The 18,391-nt window shown below is 37.1% G+C and overlaps 1 protein-coding gene across 2 annotated transcripts; it reads right to left on the bottom strand.

Annotated features, from left to right (window-relative positions):
• Positions 1-8,686: 8,686 nt before the first annotated feature.
• Positions 8,687-14,644, bottom strand: LOC112170050 (serine carboxypeptidase-like 18). 2 transcript variants are annotated; one of them, XM_024307196.2, is made up of 14 exons: positions 14,383-14,644; positions 14,130-14,278; positions 13,284-13,360; positions 13,079-13,204; positions 12,192-12,294; positions 11,984-12,021; positions 11,737-11,838; positions 11,437-11,523; positions 11,178-11,339; positions 10,861-10,932; positions 10,008-10,132; positions 9,798-9,917; positions 9,655-9,709; positions 8,687-8,940 (listed from the first exon to the last, which is right to left on the bottom strand). In XM_024307196.2, exons 1-14 carry the CDS (start codon positions 14,511-14,513, stop codon positions 8,857-8,859), a joined length of 1,431 nt encoding a protein of 476 aa, XP_024162964.1. In that variant the 5' UTR covers positions 14,514-14,644; the 3' UTR covers positions 8,687-8,856. The 2 variants fall into 2 exon arrangements, 1 of the variants encoding a protein (XP_024162964.1); XR_005801757.1 differs by having other exon boundaries at positions 8,854-8,940; positions 9,798-9,867.
• Positions 14,645-18,391: the final 3,747 nt, after the last annotated feature.

Below are 18,391 nucleotides of genomic sequence, written 5' to 3'. Positions count from 1 at the left end.
ACCACAAACGTTGGTTACGCTCCTTCCACACCCCCCCCCCCCATAATAACATCAATAGTAGAGAGAAACAACTCGGAGATACTACAGTATAGCACAAAGCCAACCACTCCAACAAGGAACATGGCGGTAATCCGAACACAGATCCAAGGTTTGGTGCTAAACCAACAACATCTCGCACAAAACTGCACTCCCTACTGACATGGGAAATGGTTTCCTCCTCCCTATTACAGAATAGACACCCCTCACCAACAGGCACTCTGCGTTCCCTAAGCTAACAAGCAGTAGGAAAAATAGATGCACAAACCTTCCAAACATGCACCTTAACCTTAGCTGGCATAGGCGCAGCCCATAAATGCTTCCAACTACTTGGGATCACCATAGAGGAGGAATGATCTGAAATAGCGGGGTGTAAAGAAGCAAAAGCCACCTTATAAGCGCTTTTAGTAGAAAAAGGACCTTTCTTGTCAAAATGCCAAACATATCTGTCAGGAACCCTATTAATACTTAGTATTAATAAGTATTTGTTCAGTTGGCGATAAGAAAAAAAAATTGTAATATTTAACAACATATTGTTTTTTATTGTAATTTTCTTTTAGGATATTTTAGTCATTCAATAAATCAACAACTTATAGGGTGAATAAAGTAATTAGTAGGGTGGTAATAGCCGCCATTCTTTTCATTAACCTATTTTGTTACTATAAAAAATCATTCAAGATTTATATATTTTTTATTACAACAACAATTAGTCATGACTTTATGTCACGACCATCCACTTGTAGGGGATTCAAATTTGTTGATCGAGTTTAGTTCAAAAGGTGTCATAAATGTTCTAAAAATGATTGATTTAAATGTGATTGCGGCTAAATGCACCAAAACTTTGGAATCATTATTACACCCTATAATACATTTATCTCTTATTCTCTATTTTAAAGCACGGGAGCCGGGTGAACAGTAACCCGTCAAGTGATTTGACCGTTTTGACCCTGGGGATCATGTTTTGTCGTCTTTCACTGGTTGGTTGCTCCCCGCAGTGTGTAGATTTGTTGCCTGGCTTCTAGAGAAAGAGTAGTGGGGGAGAGCCAGAGAGAGAGAGAGAGAGGAAGAAGACCTGCATCCGTCTGGGTTTGTGACTTTGAGATCGATCGAGAGCACCCGGCATTCCTTCTTCAATCTTTGATCCTCCAAAATTTCTATTTGTTTTAGAATTGAACCATCTGTTTGTATGAAATATCAATCTGTATTTGATGTTTGATTCTGGGTTCAAATGGATTATGAAACAAGGATCAATTCTTTGGGGATCCTTCTTTTCTTTTGGCTTCAATTGATATGATCGCTTTTCTTAAAAAGATTGTGGGAACTGATCATCGGCAAGTTACATGGCAGAGTAACAAAAGGGTGTGCCCTTGACCCTAGATATTCTACGTTTGATGATGAGAAGCATAGCATAGGATTTTGGACTGTTGATCATGTTATGGTGAGTCAAAGAGGTATGCTTTATGTATTGTTTCGAACGTATTAGATATACAAGAAAAGAAAATATTTGTTGTGCAGTAATGAAATGATAGAATATGTGACAAAAGCTCAACTAAATGATTATGGTTAGGGGAACCAATTTAACTTTCTTTCTAAGGTAAGCCTGCTGGGAATTCCAACTTTAATAGGATGTAAATTTAAATCAAGGTCCAATTTGCTACATCAATTTTCATTGTAGTCCAGCCACTTTTTTATTTTTAATTGCAATCCAACCACTTTTTTCGTTGTCCATTTTGCCCTTCAAGATAAATAAAGGAAACTAATCAAAATCTCATCATTTGGGAACTTTATTTTTCAATTTAAATATTTAAATTTTGAATTTCAAATTCCTAAAATCTACTCAAGGTAATTATAATAAATAATATAGCATTTAAATCTATCTAAACATATCATGTACCTACATGAAAGGGTCAATAAATTCTTAAACAATGTAGTGTATCTATATCAGTGTCAAAAAAGAAAACATAAAACAAACTAAGTAGCGTTATTGACACCTCTAGGAATAGAGATATAGTAATAGACTAGTCCATGATCGAGTTCTAATATTATTCCTATTACAACTGTTTTAATTTATAACAGGGGTTTGTTATCCTTGTTATCATTTTCTCAACTATTTTGATCAATTGTCCAGAATAATGCTGAGCATGTAACGTCTCGAACCTAAATTTACCAATTTATGAGTCTTTCGATGGGTAAACAACATTTACATTTACTTTTTAGCTCCGTTTCGATATTTTAGGGGGACCTAAAAGTTGGCTTTTTGTTCGGGTCAAAATTTGAGAAAATGTTCTTCATAAAAGTTGTAGAGGACGTTAAACCAAGCGCGTGTATATGTGGTACGTAAAAATCGGAGTTTGTATGCAAAAGTTATGGCCAAAATACTAAAGTTACTGTTCATGATAATTTTCTATAAATAGCCGAGTTACTGTGGTAAGTTTCCATTTTCAGAAACTTACCGAGCTCTCTCTCTTCCTCTCCGACCTCTTCACCTTCTTCCGGCCATAACTCCTTCGTCCGACAACGGATTTTGACGTATAAGATGTCGTTGGAAAGCTCATTCTCTTCATTTCTGGGTTCGTTTGGTAGCTTAATATGAACTGTGGAAGGTGCAGCAACGAGAAGAAGAGGACGGTCATTGTAGCAAATTGAGGTCAACGCCGGTTTCTTCTGATTCTGGCCACCCCAGAAGATTAAGTTAGGTTCTTTGGAAGCACCTTGGGACGTAGATGATTCTCCCCAAGTATTTTACAGCGATTTGACCCGAGAAGGAAGAATCGAAGATTTGAAATTCTGGGTTACTATTTACAATTCGGGTTCAAACTTCTCCTTAATTGTTGAGGTACTTCTAGTCGTTTTCTGGATTTGTTGCAGTTGAGAAAGACTCTTAGAATGTTAAGTTGATGATGCTGGTAAAATTTGGTAGCTAGATATGGTGGTTGACCGGCGGTGCGTGGGGCCCAGGCGCAGCCGACTGTGGCGGCGCCTGAGGGCGTGTCCGGCCTTTCCTGGTGAGTTGTTTTGATATATTGAGCAGTATATATTGTTACGAATTTATGGATAGGTGTTTGGTGGAAATTGGAGGAGGTTTGGGTATTAATCGGAATTTCCGAAATTCAATAGTTTGGCTATTGATTTATGAGAATTCCACTATCGGATTTCTCTCAGTTTTGCCCTAGAAACCTTCAATTAAAGAATTGTTGTAAATGATAAAGTCTTGGTTTAATCAGAGAAGAAATAGAAATGTTAATTTATGAGGATTTGATGTGGGAATTGTATTTAATTTCCGGATTGGTATTCACGAATTATAATTGTATACAGGGCGACGTGCCGAGCTACTGCTCGACGTAGGAAACTGGTAGCGTGGTCGCTTAAATAGTACAGTGAGTGGACATTTATTTTAAATTAAATGTGCATGCAGTATATTATTATTTTCCAATTGAGGTTTAATTTATTATTTGAATTATTGAGTGTTATGATTTTCTGAGCTTGATTTCTTGAGATTTATTATGCTCTATGAGTTACGGGATTTTTAGTGGATTTCCTTCCCGAGGGCTTTCAATAGATTTTAAGCTATTTATTTATGAGTTATTGACTTGGAAAATGATTTTCGGGAAGTGACTGATTAAGAAAATATTCTGAGAATTATTGATTTCGAATAGCGGTTTATACGAGGTTTTACGAGTACGAATGTTTCATCGAATATTTGAGTATGATTGAATTATTGAGATTTCTTGAGTTTTGAGCTTCGCACCTATCAGCTTTGAAGTTAGGTTGAGATTTCTTTCCGGAAGCATTTATTGATTTACCGAGTATTTGATTTATGCTTTTGAGGATTTATTGAGATATTGAGGTTTAAGTTAGCGAGATAATCCTGAGCAATGCATTCAGTGAATTATTAATGATTTATTGAAGTAATATTGAGTTCTTTCCGAAAGCAAGTAATTGGAGGAGGTTGTTTCCAGTTTATCAAGGCGGCTATCTTCAGCGCATGCGTACATTACCTAGTCGGCAGTCCCTTCTAGGTTACATCCCGGTCGGCAGTCCCTTCCAGATTACATCCCGGTCGGCAGTCCCTTCCAGACTACATGAGGTAATTAGTCTGCAGTCCCTTCTAACTATCTGTGGTTAGTCGGTAGTCCCTTCTAACTACCGCCTCCTAAATCAGGTTGGCAGTCCCTTCCGATACGTCATCTGGGCGGCAGTCCCCTCCAGATGGCATGGCAGTCCCTTCTAACCACCGCTTCCTAAATCCGGTTGGCAGTCCCTTCCGATGCGTCATCTGGGCGGCAGTCCCCTCCATATGGCATGAGATGACTAGACAGCAGTCTTTTCTAGTCATCAAACGAGGTTTTCTAAAAAGGATATTTCAAAAAAATAAAAAGAGAAGGATTGAGTTGGAAACGTTGTGAAATCTCGTTGTAGGTCAGTTTTGTTAACAAGATATTTGAAATATGATTACTTATATGAGGGATTGGAGATTTTAAGAGATTGCAAGATGTTCTATTTTACGTGATTAAGATTGCAGTAAAGATGATGATTAAGAGTATTCCCAAGATTGTTAGTGCTTGCGAGTTTTTAGAGAATAACTTGGGAAACCTTTAAGTTTTACTTATACATTCGAAATTACTTATTTTCGTCCACTCACTCTAACGGTTTTTAAATGTTTTCCCTTGGGCCCTTCGGTTTCAAATGCCCAGTTTGCAGGCCAGTTTAGCTTGAGGTCGAGCGTACATGGGGTTGAGGCATAGCTGTCATAGCTTCCGCATTACAAAAGTATCGGTCCTTTATCTTGTATTCTATTCTCTTGTACGCCTGTGCATTAGATTGCTCTGATAACCTATGAGATTAATATTATTTTAAGTTCAGAATTGGTTTGTGAAATTGGAGATGTTGTGATTTAGGGAGCATGGTGGCTCCAGAAGTTAAAGGGTGGATTATTTTAGAAATGTAAATGTTTTTCTACAGGTTTTTGGGTAGTCCACTTTTAGAGGGAGTTCCACCAAATTTTTGGTAGAATTTCTTCTAGGTGGGCCCCGCAGGTCCACTTTGGATTTCAAGGTGAAATTTGGGGCGGGTCCTGTCAGAGCAGCTATGATGCTATAGGTTTCCTCTTCTTGACTATACTAGAGCTTACCAAAGAATCATGCATAGCACTACTCAATAGGGAGCCACCAAATAGACCAGTCACACCTACAACGTTGAATGCATATATAATGATGTCGTACTCAGCTTGGAATACAGTCATAGAGTCTTGGATTTGATTCAAAGTTTCAAATTTTCATGATAAAGTTCACCAAAATTCACAGCCTATATTGTTTGAAGCATCAATTGTGTTCCAAGTTATATAAATTCTAATTCATTTTTATATAACTTAGAGAAATCAAAACAATTAGAGAAATAGATGTAAGATTAGTTAAACGATTTCTAATCTTGGTTATGCTATTTACACGTTTGTTCAGCATCAGTCGATTCCTCCTTCTCTCTCTCTCTCTCTCTCTCTCTCTCTCTCTCTCTCTCTCTCTCTCTCTCTCTCTCTCAATATCAGTGTTCAATATTATTATTTTGCATTCACATTTTTATATCACTTATTCGGTCGGTTCCAGGATTATTCACTTTTGGATTTAGTTTATGTATTATTACTATAGTTTGAGTGGTATTCAATATAAGAAGTTTAACGCGTAAGTAGCTATGAGGTTAGATTAGTAGCTAAATGAGATTTAGTGTCACATTGATTTACTGTTGTTCTATTATGCTCAATTCATGCCAAAGAAAAAACAAAAATGATTTGTATCTTTAGATCTAACCTTAATCTGAGGTGCGTTTTTGCTCTATATTATGTTGTTTTGAAGTTTCTCTGTTTGAGTGCTTCCTGATTAGTTCTTATGCTTCATGTGAGTTTATATTTGAATTTGTTTTCTTTGTATGTTTGTCAATCGTTAACACTTGGCACCAATATCATCAATCATTCCTTCTGTTTTTCCTATAGAATAGAAACTAAAGAGTTTATTTGTTTGGGTAATAATAATTGTGCTAGCAGACTCTAAAAGGAAAAACTAAATGATAAAAGAAAATAATAACTTTCTAAGTTAGTTTGTTGACTCGATCGTTACCTTATTCGAAATCAGACGTGCACAGCTTATGGCCATCTTTGTATTTTTGGCTTTATGAATCCCCCGATCACTTCTTTCTATTCAATTCAACTGCCCTTTTGTTTAAACGTATTTATTAGCATCTGGAAATTTAGCTTGCCCCTACGCAGGTGAATGGCATTCTCACTCTTTTGGCACATATCCAGATTGTTTTTTTTTTTAATTGCTTCAAGCTGAATTCCTTGATGCCTTTGAGCCAGTTTGATGTTTTCAATTGGAGGTCTCAATTGGGTTTTGGTACTTGATGTGGGTTTGGATGTTGGTAATGGAAAGTAGCTTCATTTTGATCATTTGTGAGCTACTATAGTTCTGTTTCTAATGGAAAGTTGTTCATTGTGTGATTTATGATTATGGGTTTTGGTTAGTATTGATGAAGAGCTGGTTCAAGTGTTTTGTTTTTTGTTTTTTTTTGTTTTGCATTTTTAGCTATGTGGTGAAATTGTTCAGAGCAATGGTCAAGTGTTTTCTGACTATATGGTTGGTTTTCATGGTTTTTGTTAGATTAGAATTAGACTACTAGTTTTACAATAAATCCCAGAACTTTGTTATTAGTAATTGGTTTTGCAAATTAGGTGTTTAATTGACAAATTGGTAGTGTATTTGGGCATGCATTAGACTTATTTCATGTCACTTCCTGACATTGAAAATTTATTCTAATCTTTTCTTCCAAATCTAAAGCATGTGTACAATATTTCTTACTGTTGTCTATTTTTCCCAGGTTCATGTGCTTCCTTCCATTTTGGATCTTTACTTGGGTTTCTAGAGTATTTTTCTCAGTTGTATTTGCACTTTGTTTTGTGCTCTTTCATTTTCATGTTCATTGTAATTTTTCTTTCATAAGAGGTAAGGTTGATGTCCCCTCTTCAATTGTGCTTTGTTTATAAAAAAAAATGGAGTACTTTCTTTTCTTACTCTTTTTTTGTGACTTTGGGTAAATGATATTCCGAGCAAAAGCAGTAGAAGAGACAAGCAAATAACAACCCCACAGCAGCGCGCGGGCGTAGCAACTAATATATTCCTAATTTTCACTCTTCTACTCCCAACACCTCCCATCCCTATTCCTTCTTTTCTATCAAGACCAATAATTCCATCTTTTTTCTTCTTCCTTGTCTCATACCATGAACATTAATGGCTTCATATTTAGCCAGATATTAACAAGAAAAATTAGTAGATATATCCAGCAACATTATCATTCTTGAATCCTTGGTAGAAGGACCCTGATTGGTTAAAAGTTGATCTAATATTTTTATTAGCGGGCTATATCCGTAAAAAAAAAAAAGTAAGTTATGGTGAAGCAAGCGCTCTTCTGTAAATTATAATATATAAATAATAGTAAAAGTGTGTCTAAATTTTTTTTTTTTTTTAAGCAGATTATTAGAAAATATGTGAATTTGCTAGATTATCAAGTGAGATTGAATCTATTAAAATCCTAGGAGAGTTTTCTCTCAACCTAGCTTCTTAACGGCGCCCTATCCTCTATCTCTTAGCTTCCTTCTATCGCTCTCTTCTTGACTTCTCTCCACCCAATGGCCTCCATTGATGCTGTCACCGCAAGATTCGCTGCTTCCCTTGCACTCGCTAAAGGAGGCGGTGCTCCTGACCTAGGAAGATTGGCGGTGATCCTGTTCGCAGGTCCTCCCAATCCTTTCTGATTGGAAAACCTCTGACTCGCAAGCCAGTTGATCTTACGGCATTCAAAGCTCATTTTCACCGCACTTGGATGGTGGGATGGCAACTTGGGAGCAAGAACAAGAACCCTCACCCACAAAAGAAGGTGAGTAGGGCTCCTTTGCGTCTCGCTTACCCAACTGCTGCTGTTGTTCAGGAGGTTAGCCCTAAAGACAAGGGCAAAGGGAAGCTCTATGCTTTCTGGTTCTCGGTACCTAGCATTTGGATTCTCGTCTTTTGCTATTAAAGTTTAGCTTCTATAATTGTACACCAATTGAGGTCTCTAGGCGATTAGGATTGCTCTAGCAAGGATTTAGGTAGTGTTGGATTTGTGTTCATATGGTTAGGTCTAAAAATTATGCCCATTTTGTTTACAATGAGGGTTACCTATCATTTGCTTGGTAGCTTAGGCCGTCTAGGTTTTATTTGTTGTAAGACAGCATATGATGTACATGCATTCTGGTTATGGATAAGTAATGAAATTATCTATTCCTAAAAAAAAAAAAAGTGAGATTGAATCTATTAATTAAAAAAAAATCAGAAGAGTACTTGATAAGCTTGGCGTGATTATATTTTCATTGGGTGTTGCAAATTGTCACCCCTCAATCTACGAGAGAGTATTTAGTGCACCGACTTGCACTTTCACCAACAAAAATCGACGGCTGGATAACAGTAAGTACATTTTTTGGTTATTAAAAAAAAAAAATCTCTATAAATATCAACGGCTGATATTGGTTGGATCTGTTGGTTTACTTACATCGTCGGTGCATAGAAGAATTTTTCCCAATCTAAACGAAATATGGCAAATCTTTAGGAAAGAGTTTACCTACCCGACATTATTTAATACACTCAAACCATTAATAACTTGTTAATCTTAAGAGTTTACATTTATTCGTGGTGCAGACCAAGAGAAAAGACATTTTTTTGTGTTTTTCTTTTTTCAAAGAAAAAACATTAATTTTTGCTAATGAAGAAAAATCACTATAGCTACCTCAACAGTCTCCAACTATAGAGGATATAATGCAAACCACCTGCTGATCATAGCAAGGCATGCTTCAGGTTTGTATTCTGGAGCTGTGTGACCAGCACCCTGCACAAATAGAAAACTTAGTAAATTTCTGCTTAAACAAATAGTAGTATATTATTATATTTCTAATACTGAAGTAGGGGTCATCATTTGGCCCTTCGGCCCTAAACCCGCCCGGCCCGTAGGGCCGAAGCCCGACCCTTTCTAAAATAGGGTAGGGTATGGGCCATGAAAATGAAGCCCGGCCCGGCCCTTTAAGCCCGCCCGAATAAGTCCTAATAATTTTTTATTTTTTCTATTTTTTAATTATGTTTCTCTTTTTTCTATAATATGTAATTTATCTCTTTCTTTGTAATTGATTTCATAAGTTTTGTTTTCTTTAATTTCTACTTTCTTTGTTACACAACAATTAATATTGGGAGATATATATAGATAGTTAATTGAATATACTAATATTAATAAATGTTATAAGTTAATTCCTATATATACCATTGAGCCATATTTTGAGAAGAAAAAAATAATGTTTTTTTTTTTTTGTTAAACAAATGAGGCCCATTTCGGCCCTATTTGGAAGGCCGGCCCGACCCGGTCCTTTCGGCCCTAGCGGATCGGGCTTTTCGGGCGGGTAAGGGTTAGCATATTTAAGCCCAGACCCGACTCTAAATTTTGTTGACTTTGACTAGGCCCGGCCAAACCAGACCCTAAGCCCTAAAATTTAGGATAAGAGCCGGCCCTAACCCGGCCCATGATGACCCCTATACTGAAGTAAGTTCTTACCTTTATGGTTGTATATGTCAACTCATATTTTCCCAATGTATACTTCGTTTTGTATCTGAATGGAAAATACATAAACAGTAACTATGAGATAGGATAATTATAACTCAATTCTGCGAAGAAAATGAGATAGAAATTACACCAACCCTGCAACTTGTGCATTGACGAACCAAGGTTTCCATGAAATCTCATCATCAATAGTCAAGTTCAGAGATTCTATCCAAGCAAAAGTACCCACATATGGAATAGCCATATCAACATCACCACTGTTAACATATAAATATTGTGTTCATGATAAAATCCGTAGGAAGAAGTTTTGAGATTTATATGACATATGTAGCAGAATTAGTAGTTACCTGTAAATTAGAACTCTATAGCTTTTTCGTATCAAATTCTTGTGATAAATAACGGTAGAAGAAACATCATTTACATACGAATCTTTTAAGCTCGTATTGCATCTCACCCATTCCTTGATGCTTCCCTGCATGTCATAAATCAACAAAATTAAGCACAATGAATGATATGGTTGCATGAGTCATAATAACCATTTAGGTCGACCGTAGAATATTCCACGTATTGTTTATTTTGTAAATATCTATTAATGAGGCAGTTATTCTAGATCTTATTAACATGAATTCAAGTTAAATTATGTTAACTGATATGGATTTCTTCAAAATGACCTAGCGCTCTCTGCTAGGCTTTGTGGAAGCGGGGCCGCTTCCGGGTCTATCACGACCTACATCTTCTCCATCCTTGGAGATTTCCTCTTCTTGTTTACCCTTGCTAACTCTTTTGTGTTTTTCCAATATTGACATACTTATAGAGAAGCAAATGGTGTGGCCAATCGACTTGCACACCTTGCTAGTTGGAGTAAAGTTGATGATTTCTAGATTGATGAGATGCCTGTTATTATTCGGGATGTTCTCTATGAGGATCAATGTAATGCTTTAAGGGGCTTAGGCTTTATGTCACCCCCCAACACCTCTCTCTCTCTCTCTCTCAAAATGTACTATTCTCTTATTAATAATAATCTAAGTGAGGCACCTAGCTAATAAGACTAGGTAATCAATTATGAGAAAAAAGGTAAAATAGAGAAACTGCTAATGATGATATAAGAGAGAAGAACAAAATCATGCTAAATATATATTTTTAGAGTGCTAAATTTTCCTTTTGACTCTTACTACAATTAGAATTAACTAATGAAAGTACCTTTACAACATGAAGGGCAGACTGAACAGTTTTATCGTTCGCCCAAAGACGAGAAGATATATAATTGTATTCCTGTACAACACAGCCAGACGTGCTCAGTTACGTCTAGCTAGAATTGCTAAACAGCATGAAAAACTAGTTAAAAGTGCTTTATGGATTTAGAGCCAAGAACAATGCTTCATCAGTAATTCAGTAGTAATGAGCACGTCTAAACGTTCTTTCCTTTGAAGCAATTGAAATTCTAATAAAAAATTCTACATTTCCAGCATTAATGCATCTAAAAAAATAATAAAGAGGAGATAGAGAGAGATATGTACCCGACACCATGGCCTAGATACTTGAGAGGAAGGAAGGAGGAGATCTATAGGATCTTTGTTACTGAATTCTTGAGGATGCCACTTCCTCCCTATTGGTTTTGGGGTTTCGAGAGTTTCACATGAAGGTTCCAATATATTTGCTTCGTCTAGGTCTTGGACGCACTGCTTGTTCAGATTTAGGGTCATTATAATTTCATTCAGCACTACTTAAAATTTGTTTTAAATTCTTTGGAAAGTCTCTAATGAGGTTTACACTCACCTCGTTGACAAGTTCAAGATCATACAAACATACAGCATTGTTCGGATCCACATTCACATACTCGCCTTTGCAATTTCTTTTGGTTGACTTGAGTGAAAAGTGAAGAAAATTACAACCATACGTCAGAAAGAGACATTTGGCAGCAAGAAATTGATTAAGCATGCAGGAAAATTACATGTTTATAGAGTAAAGCTCTGTCAAATTTTGATAGTATGTCACAACAAAACGATCGGAAGAGAATGTTTTATGACAATATGGAACCCCGCTAGAATAAACAACATCGGAAGGTATTTCCATCACCTGGTATAGATCATGTGATATAAGAGCTTTTAGGTAAGCAAAGAGTACTTGGGAATTGGCATCTTGTACTTCATCTGTGACTGGGTTGCCAAGGACGTATCCCTATTTCCGGAATATATATACAATTAAAAAAAAAATACACACACACACACACAATACTGGCTGCTTAGTGATTATTAGGATTTAGATGTTTAGAACGTACGTAATAGAAATTAATGATTCAAAATCAAAACGGAAGAACATATACTTGGAGATTCATTGCTGGCTCAAGTCCATCTTCATTACCTGATGGAAGGAAAAAAATTACAACAAGTGATATTCAGAAACTAGGTTTACCCTATATATCCAATTTCTACTGAGATCTAGAGTGAAGTAAAGTTGCATGATCATTAATGATACTTTCTCAATTTTTGGTAGTTAAAGCTGAAATAAGTTTGATTGTACGATAGGCTTACCATCAGATATTTTTTGAACGATGATCGGAAGAACTATGCCTGCATAAGAATCTCCAGTAATGTAAAGTGGATTGGAGATGAACCTGGGGTGATCCACAAGCCACTACACCACGATAGTAAATTAGAACGATGAAGCTAGTCAAATTACATCAACATTCAACCATATATATTCTTGAAGCACTTACAAGGTGACTATGCAATATGTGGCTTTTAGATATAGGGTTATTTATTTATTTTCCTCAAAATAGAAAAAAAAATAATAATAAAGGTATGGGTTTTTGTTATTCCAAAATAAAAAAAGATATAGATTTTTTTTTTTGACCGAAAAGCTACACGGATCGGTACAATATCCACTATTGCACTCTAAAAAGTAAAAAAGATACAGGTCATTTGATCAAAAACTAAAAATCAAAGCGTGAGGCATTTGGTTTGATAACTAGCATGTTTTTTTGCTGCAATTGTTATTATCCAATTTTGATTCTTACAGATTCCAAAAGGATTAGCCCTAGTGCTAATAGATTTGGTTGGTGAGACGAGACGAGCGTGGAATTGTGACCACCCAAATTCGATTCTCACTTATTCCAAAAGAGCTATTTCTCCAAGTGCTAATTAGATTTTTGGTGAGGCAATTATGAATGAACGGTAAACTCATACATCTACCGGTCGAATTTTCACCGCCTTTGTGTGTCTTAATTTTCCCATTTCACAAGTTATTGGGCGGTTTTGTGAGACCATAGTGTACAGCAAAATTCATGATTGGTCAGTGGTGCAGAGCTCGGTTCGAGGAAGAATTTATCTTCCGTACCAAATATTAAAATAAAATTAAATTCATAAAGCTGTATGTGATACCCATGTCATTAGCAAAGAATGAAATATTAAACCTTTACCTTTCTAAGAAACTGATATGTTTGTGCAGCTGATATTGTGTCATTCAAATTGGGATATTCGTCCCAATATTTAGCATATGAGAATCCTGTCCCGACAGGGGCATCTATAAATATTATGTTGGCAACCTGCAAGTATTTTGGATTGTTTAGTTCTGGAGGTCTCAATGAGTCAATAACAAAAACACAGACAACATAAGTCTCCTACCTTTGTCCATGAGTATGGGTTCAACTTCAGCTGTGGCTTGTTGTCAAACGAGTGTGCATAGTCAAATGACAGAGGACCTATAACAAAATGTCATAGTAACAATCTTTATTAGGATTGGACTGGGTGGTTCCGTAACAGCCAATGTTGGAATTGGCGTCTCAGGTTTAACGTTTTGAAGATATGAAACTAAGCAAAATTTTGCTGAACTCAAGTTTCGTTGATTCTGAAACAGATCTGACTATATATTTTCAAATCATACGAAAATCTATCTAAATTCAACCAAAACACCGTCAATTTTTCATCAACCCCAACAACCGAAGTCGAAAACCCAAAATCCTAGACCTCTAAAATTAATGGCTGAGTGAGATGAAGAAGGATTGCAGGAGAAGTGAAGAAAATTAGAAGAGACATAATACCAAGAAAAGAATATATGCGAAGAATAGAAGAAGAGAAGGAAAAAAGGGAGAGGGAGAGGGAGAGGGCGAGGGCGAGGGAAAAGGGGAGACAAAAATCTTGTCCTCAAGGAAATCCAGGACCTCCTTGTATTTCTCAGAGAGAGCTTTTGTTTTTGTTAGAAAAAAATAAGCTTACTTGTTGACTTAAAGTTGCCTTCCGTCCCGAGGTCTCGGCATTTAATTTTTTTTTTTAAAATTGCCTTCCAAATAAACGTAATTGCACACAGAAATACAGACACGAACAATATATATGATTGGTGCATCCGATATTCACCTCATTAGCCCAACCTAGAGCATCACAGAACTACTGAACTGTATAACTCTAAACCTGCAATATACTTATACACGATGACCGTAAAATAGATTTTGAAGTGAAGAAAAATACGCATACCAATATTTTCATATACAAGGGCAGAAAAACCAGAACAACCAGGACCTCCGGTTAGCCAAAGCACAAGAGGATCATACATCGGAGATCCTTGGGACTCAATGAAGTAATAGAATAGTTGCACGTTATCCGAGTCTCCAACTCCGATGTATCTAAACAAGTACAATTAGAAGCGCGCCATGATTCAGTAATTGTGATCGGTTCATCAATCTATATATGCAACTACGTAAATTAGTAGTATGTTAAGAGTACGAACCCAGTTTCAAGTTTGAATGGAAGGTCACCGGGAAAGCCGGGTAAGCTGGTGATGATGGACCTGGAAGCAGCATTAATGTGAAAGAGGAGGACTAGAAGAAATGCTTGTAGCAACACAGTCATGATGCACATGATGGCTGCAGCTAGAAGGTGTTTCGATTGTTTGGTTGTGGAAAGCCTCTGGACGTGTACTTTCAGTAATCAGTACCCACTGTCTGGAGATGACACGAATTAATGTTCAGGTGACCCCATACTCAAGACTGGGTCGGTTATATATCGCCTCTATTTTAATTCGTTTGGGGACCCTTATAGACCACAACATCACGTGTAGCTGAGCGATCCATCAACAAGTCTAACCAAATGGTCAGCCCATTATTTTTTTATTTATTTTTTCAAGGAAATATAGGACTAGGTGAAGCCCAAATTACTTCCGAGCAGTATAAGATATTAACTAACGTCCATCTGATCATAATCGAACCATATTTCAACTTCAGCACACACAGTCACATGCATCATACGTTCAAGCTTCTTTCTTAAGTTTATCAAATCCACATTCAAACTTCCTAGTAGACATATTCAGTACTAAAACAAATCAAACAGCAGTTCAACTGTTCAAGGATTCCATTAAAAAACAAAATGAACAAGAATTTCATATTCCAACCAAAAACAAGCAAATTCCAACCAATAATAAATAGAACAATAATTCAATATTTTCAAAAAGATAAAGAACAATAGAACCTGATTTTAGTAACCACAAACTTTAGGACTCGAGGCCTCGACAGCTTGTTACAATATTACAAAATTAGAACAGAGAATGGAATTCAAAAATTGAGATTACGATTGAGAAAGAGGAGAAAAATTGCTTCTGTGCATCTATGATAGTTTGTCAATGGTTTAAATACACATAAAAGGAAGAAATAAGAGAGAGTTAACCGACAAGAATCAGTAAACTTGCACCAACAAAAATTGACGACTGGATAACATTAAGTATGTTCAAGTAAATCCAGAATATGTGTCTGACCCAAACTCGAGGTTACTTGCTCTAGTTGAAATATAGTTTATATTAGAGATATTCTCGGAGAATCTTAGGAGATATCTAATCAATGTACGATTATGTTTCCATATACAACTCTATCTCTATGCTTGTAATCCTCTATATAAAGAGGCCCCTATTATCAATTAAAGTACGACTCAATTCTCTCCCAATTCAATTTTTCTTAAACACGTTATCAGCACAAAGCCCTAACCCTGAAACCTTAATATTACAGTCTTCAAACACTAAAAACCTCCGCCGCACAACTCGAAGCCTTCGATCTCAGGAGCCCAGTTACCGGCAAGTTAATTGCTCTCTTGTGCACCCTCAGCGATCTCCAGCAGCAGTAACTCCCGCTTGCTTTTCTAGTGAAAAGAACAGAAGAAAAAGAAATACAGAGGAAGGAGGAAGTAGGAGCTCTCAGTCAATGGCAAGAGAGAGAGAAAGAAAGAAAAAAAAAAAAAAAAGAGGAAGGGAGCGGCCCACGTGCTGGGCAAAGAAGAAAAGAAAAGAAAAGAAAAAAGAAGAGAGGGCAGACGTGGCCCACTGCCACAAGAAGAAGAAAAGAAAGGAAAAGAAAGAAGATGAGGGAGAAGACGTGGCCAGAAGTAGAAAAGAAAGAAAGAAAAACAAATGGGCCCGCAGCCTTCCCTTACGTCAAAGTCAGAAGAAAAAATAATAATAAAGGGAAAACAAATCGGCCCAAAGAAAGATGAAACGGCCCACTAAAAAAAAATAAAATAAAAAAAGGGGGGGGGGGGGGTGGTGGACCGGCTCAGAGAAAGTCAACTGACCCAAAGGTCAACCTCAAGTCCACCACTGGTCAACTCTCCAGTCAGCTACCGCCGGCGATTTTTTCGGCGACTTCCGGCTACTTTCCGGCAACTTTTCAAGGTAAACTTTTCTAAAGGTTCCCGTTTTTGAAGTTTTTCATTCTTTTTCTTCTTTTTATCGGGGACTTGCAAACTCCCTTCTTCTACCCCCCTTTCTTCATCATAGGGGAGACCTGATTAAGCCGAACTGTGGGGGTTCGTGCTCACCACAAGCTTGGAGCTTGTAGAGTCCTCCAAACTTAGAGTTTGTTGAGATGTTATGATCGACCACAAACACATCATTGTTTCGATCTAATCCAATTCCTCTTGGAATCGGATTTCTTGGAAGCTACTACGCTCAGAAATCCCTAAATTTCTTGGAAGCGACTACGTTCAGAAATTTCTATTGTTTTTGTGGTAGCCTTTTACTCTCCGAAACTAACCCTAATTTCTTGTTCTCTTTCAGGATGAGTAATCTGAACAAACTGGACTTTCATGATATGATGATCCGTCTACTAAAGACTTCACACAGACATCCATTCTCTCGAGCGAAACGAAGCACGAATCAAAAGTTGATTCCTAGACTAAGTGTGACTGACGCAGCTGCCTAGGGCACTGCCACCGTTCGCCACCAGCCTAGGGCTGGCACAGTCCCTATCCATGATGCCATGGATGGCGTCCATCATGGTAATGGCGCCCTAGGTGTTGCTGCAATCACCAACTTGCTTCAAATAGCGTTTCGGACGCTCAGACCCAACCAAAATTCTCATTGGTTGCTTCTAAAGCCTCTCACTCTTTTTACAAAGCTCGTTCCTTGGGGAAATTAGGACTGAGACCATCCTATGCAAAGGATATGAAAATACTCGTTATGTTCTTACATAGAATCCATGGGGATTTTATGGACTGATTCAACCAACTTGCGGACGTTTAAATATCTCATGATATTGGTTGATACGCAGACACGCTGGTCATGTGTTTTGCCATTGTCCACTTGTAATGCTGCTTATGTTATACTCCTAGCAAATATCACATGACAACGGACTCACTCCCCGGATCATCCTATTCAGTCAATTGGATTTGACTATGCTAGAAAGTTTACATCGAAGACTTTCGATGGTTATTGCATTGGGACTGATGTTGGACATCATATTCCCATGAACACACCCAAATGGTCTCACGGAAATGACTACGATGGTAGTCCAAACATCGGTAATGCGCACCAATCTCCTTATATTTGCGATCAGACGATGGCTAAAAACAGTCGTCTGATATGGAGGCAAATAGTCATATATCGAGGCGCCGTCTGATGAAGGTCGATTGTAGGGAACCGTAGTGTGAAGGGCTCGATAACATGGCAGCAGCATGTCGACAGCATTAGCTGTTACGTGACTATTCTTCAGATGACAGGCGACTTTAGAAACTGTTGTGTGATTGCAATTCAGATGTCTCTTTATTTGATGCCCATTGTGTGACTTTCATTCAAACGACAGTTTTTCAAAGTATCCATGATCTATTTTAAATTCAGACGACAATTTTTATTTTTTGGTCATTGTGAATATTGTGCACATATGACAGTTTTTTTGTGGTTATTATTGTCCTAATAAAATGATTCAATGCATTGTATATGCTGAAACTGAAATAAAAAATGATCAAATTAACAGCAGCTGATCAATATATAGAAGAAATTGTTTTAATCCACATCATGCGCCAAAATACATTGTGCAAAGGTAATCTTTCATCTACAAAAGGAGTACATCTAATACTACTCTCCAAGCAATATACATCCAGAAATTTACTTAAGTCTAGCTTTGCTACTCTCATGGCCTCATTGGAGTCTAACTTTAGAAGCTTTTGTAGGAGCTTTTTGCTCTCTTACTGTAGTTCTAACTGCATATGGATCAATAGTTCACTGAGGGGTACACATGCCAAAACAGAAGCACTGCCATTCAATTATACCTTTTCTCACCAGTCAATGCAAGGATCATGTACCTGAGATTAGAAAAAAGGAAACAACATACTTATTCACATATGTGGTCAATGAAATACTAAATTTATTTTAGGAAAGGAAATGCGTCATTTAGGAAAGGAAACAACAAACTGGACTATATCTAAAGCTTTTTTAAGTGCTCCATGTTTCACCAAATTCAAGGGAACAGATAGCCGTA

This window comes from Rosa chinensis, chromosome 6 (assembly GCF_002994745.2).
Source record: "Rosa chinensis cultivar Old Blush chromosome 6, RchiOBHm-V2, whole genome shotgun sequence".
NCBI classification, from domain to species: Eukaryota; Viridiplantae; Streptophyta; class Magnoliopsida; order Rosales; family Rosaceae; genus Rosa; species Rosa chinensis.
The sequence above is the reverse complement of the archived record's forward strand: the minus strand, read 5'-3'. Positions and strand labels throughout refer to the sequence as shown.

What these genes read in the sequence shown, in the direction of transcription:
- LOC112170050 (XM_024307196.2), bottom strand. Translation starts at nt 14,513, where the DNA reads ATGTGCATCATGACTGTGTTGCTACAAGCATTTCTTCTAGTCCTCCTC. An exon ending in CCATTCAAACTTGAAACTGG is followed by an intron (nt 14,279 to 14,382) that starts GTTCGTACTCTT and finishes GTACTTGTTTAG; the next exon opens with ATACATCGGAGTTGGAGACT. An exon ending in ATCTTGAACTTGTCAACGAG is followed by an intron (nt 11,340 to 11,436) that starts GTGAGTGTAAAC and finishes CTGAACAAGCAG; the next exon opens with TGCGTCCAAGACCTAGACGA.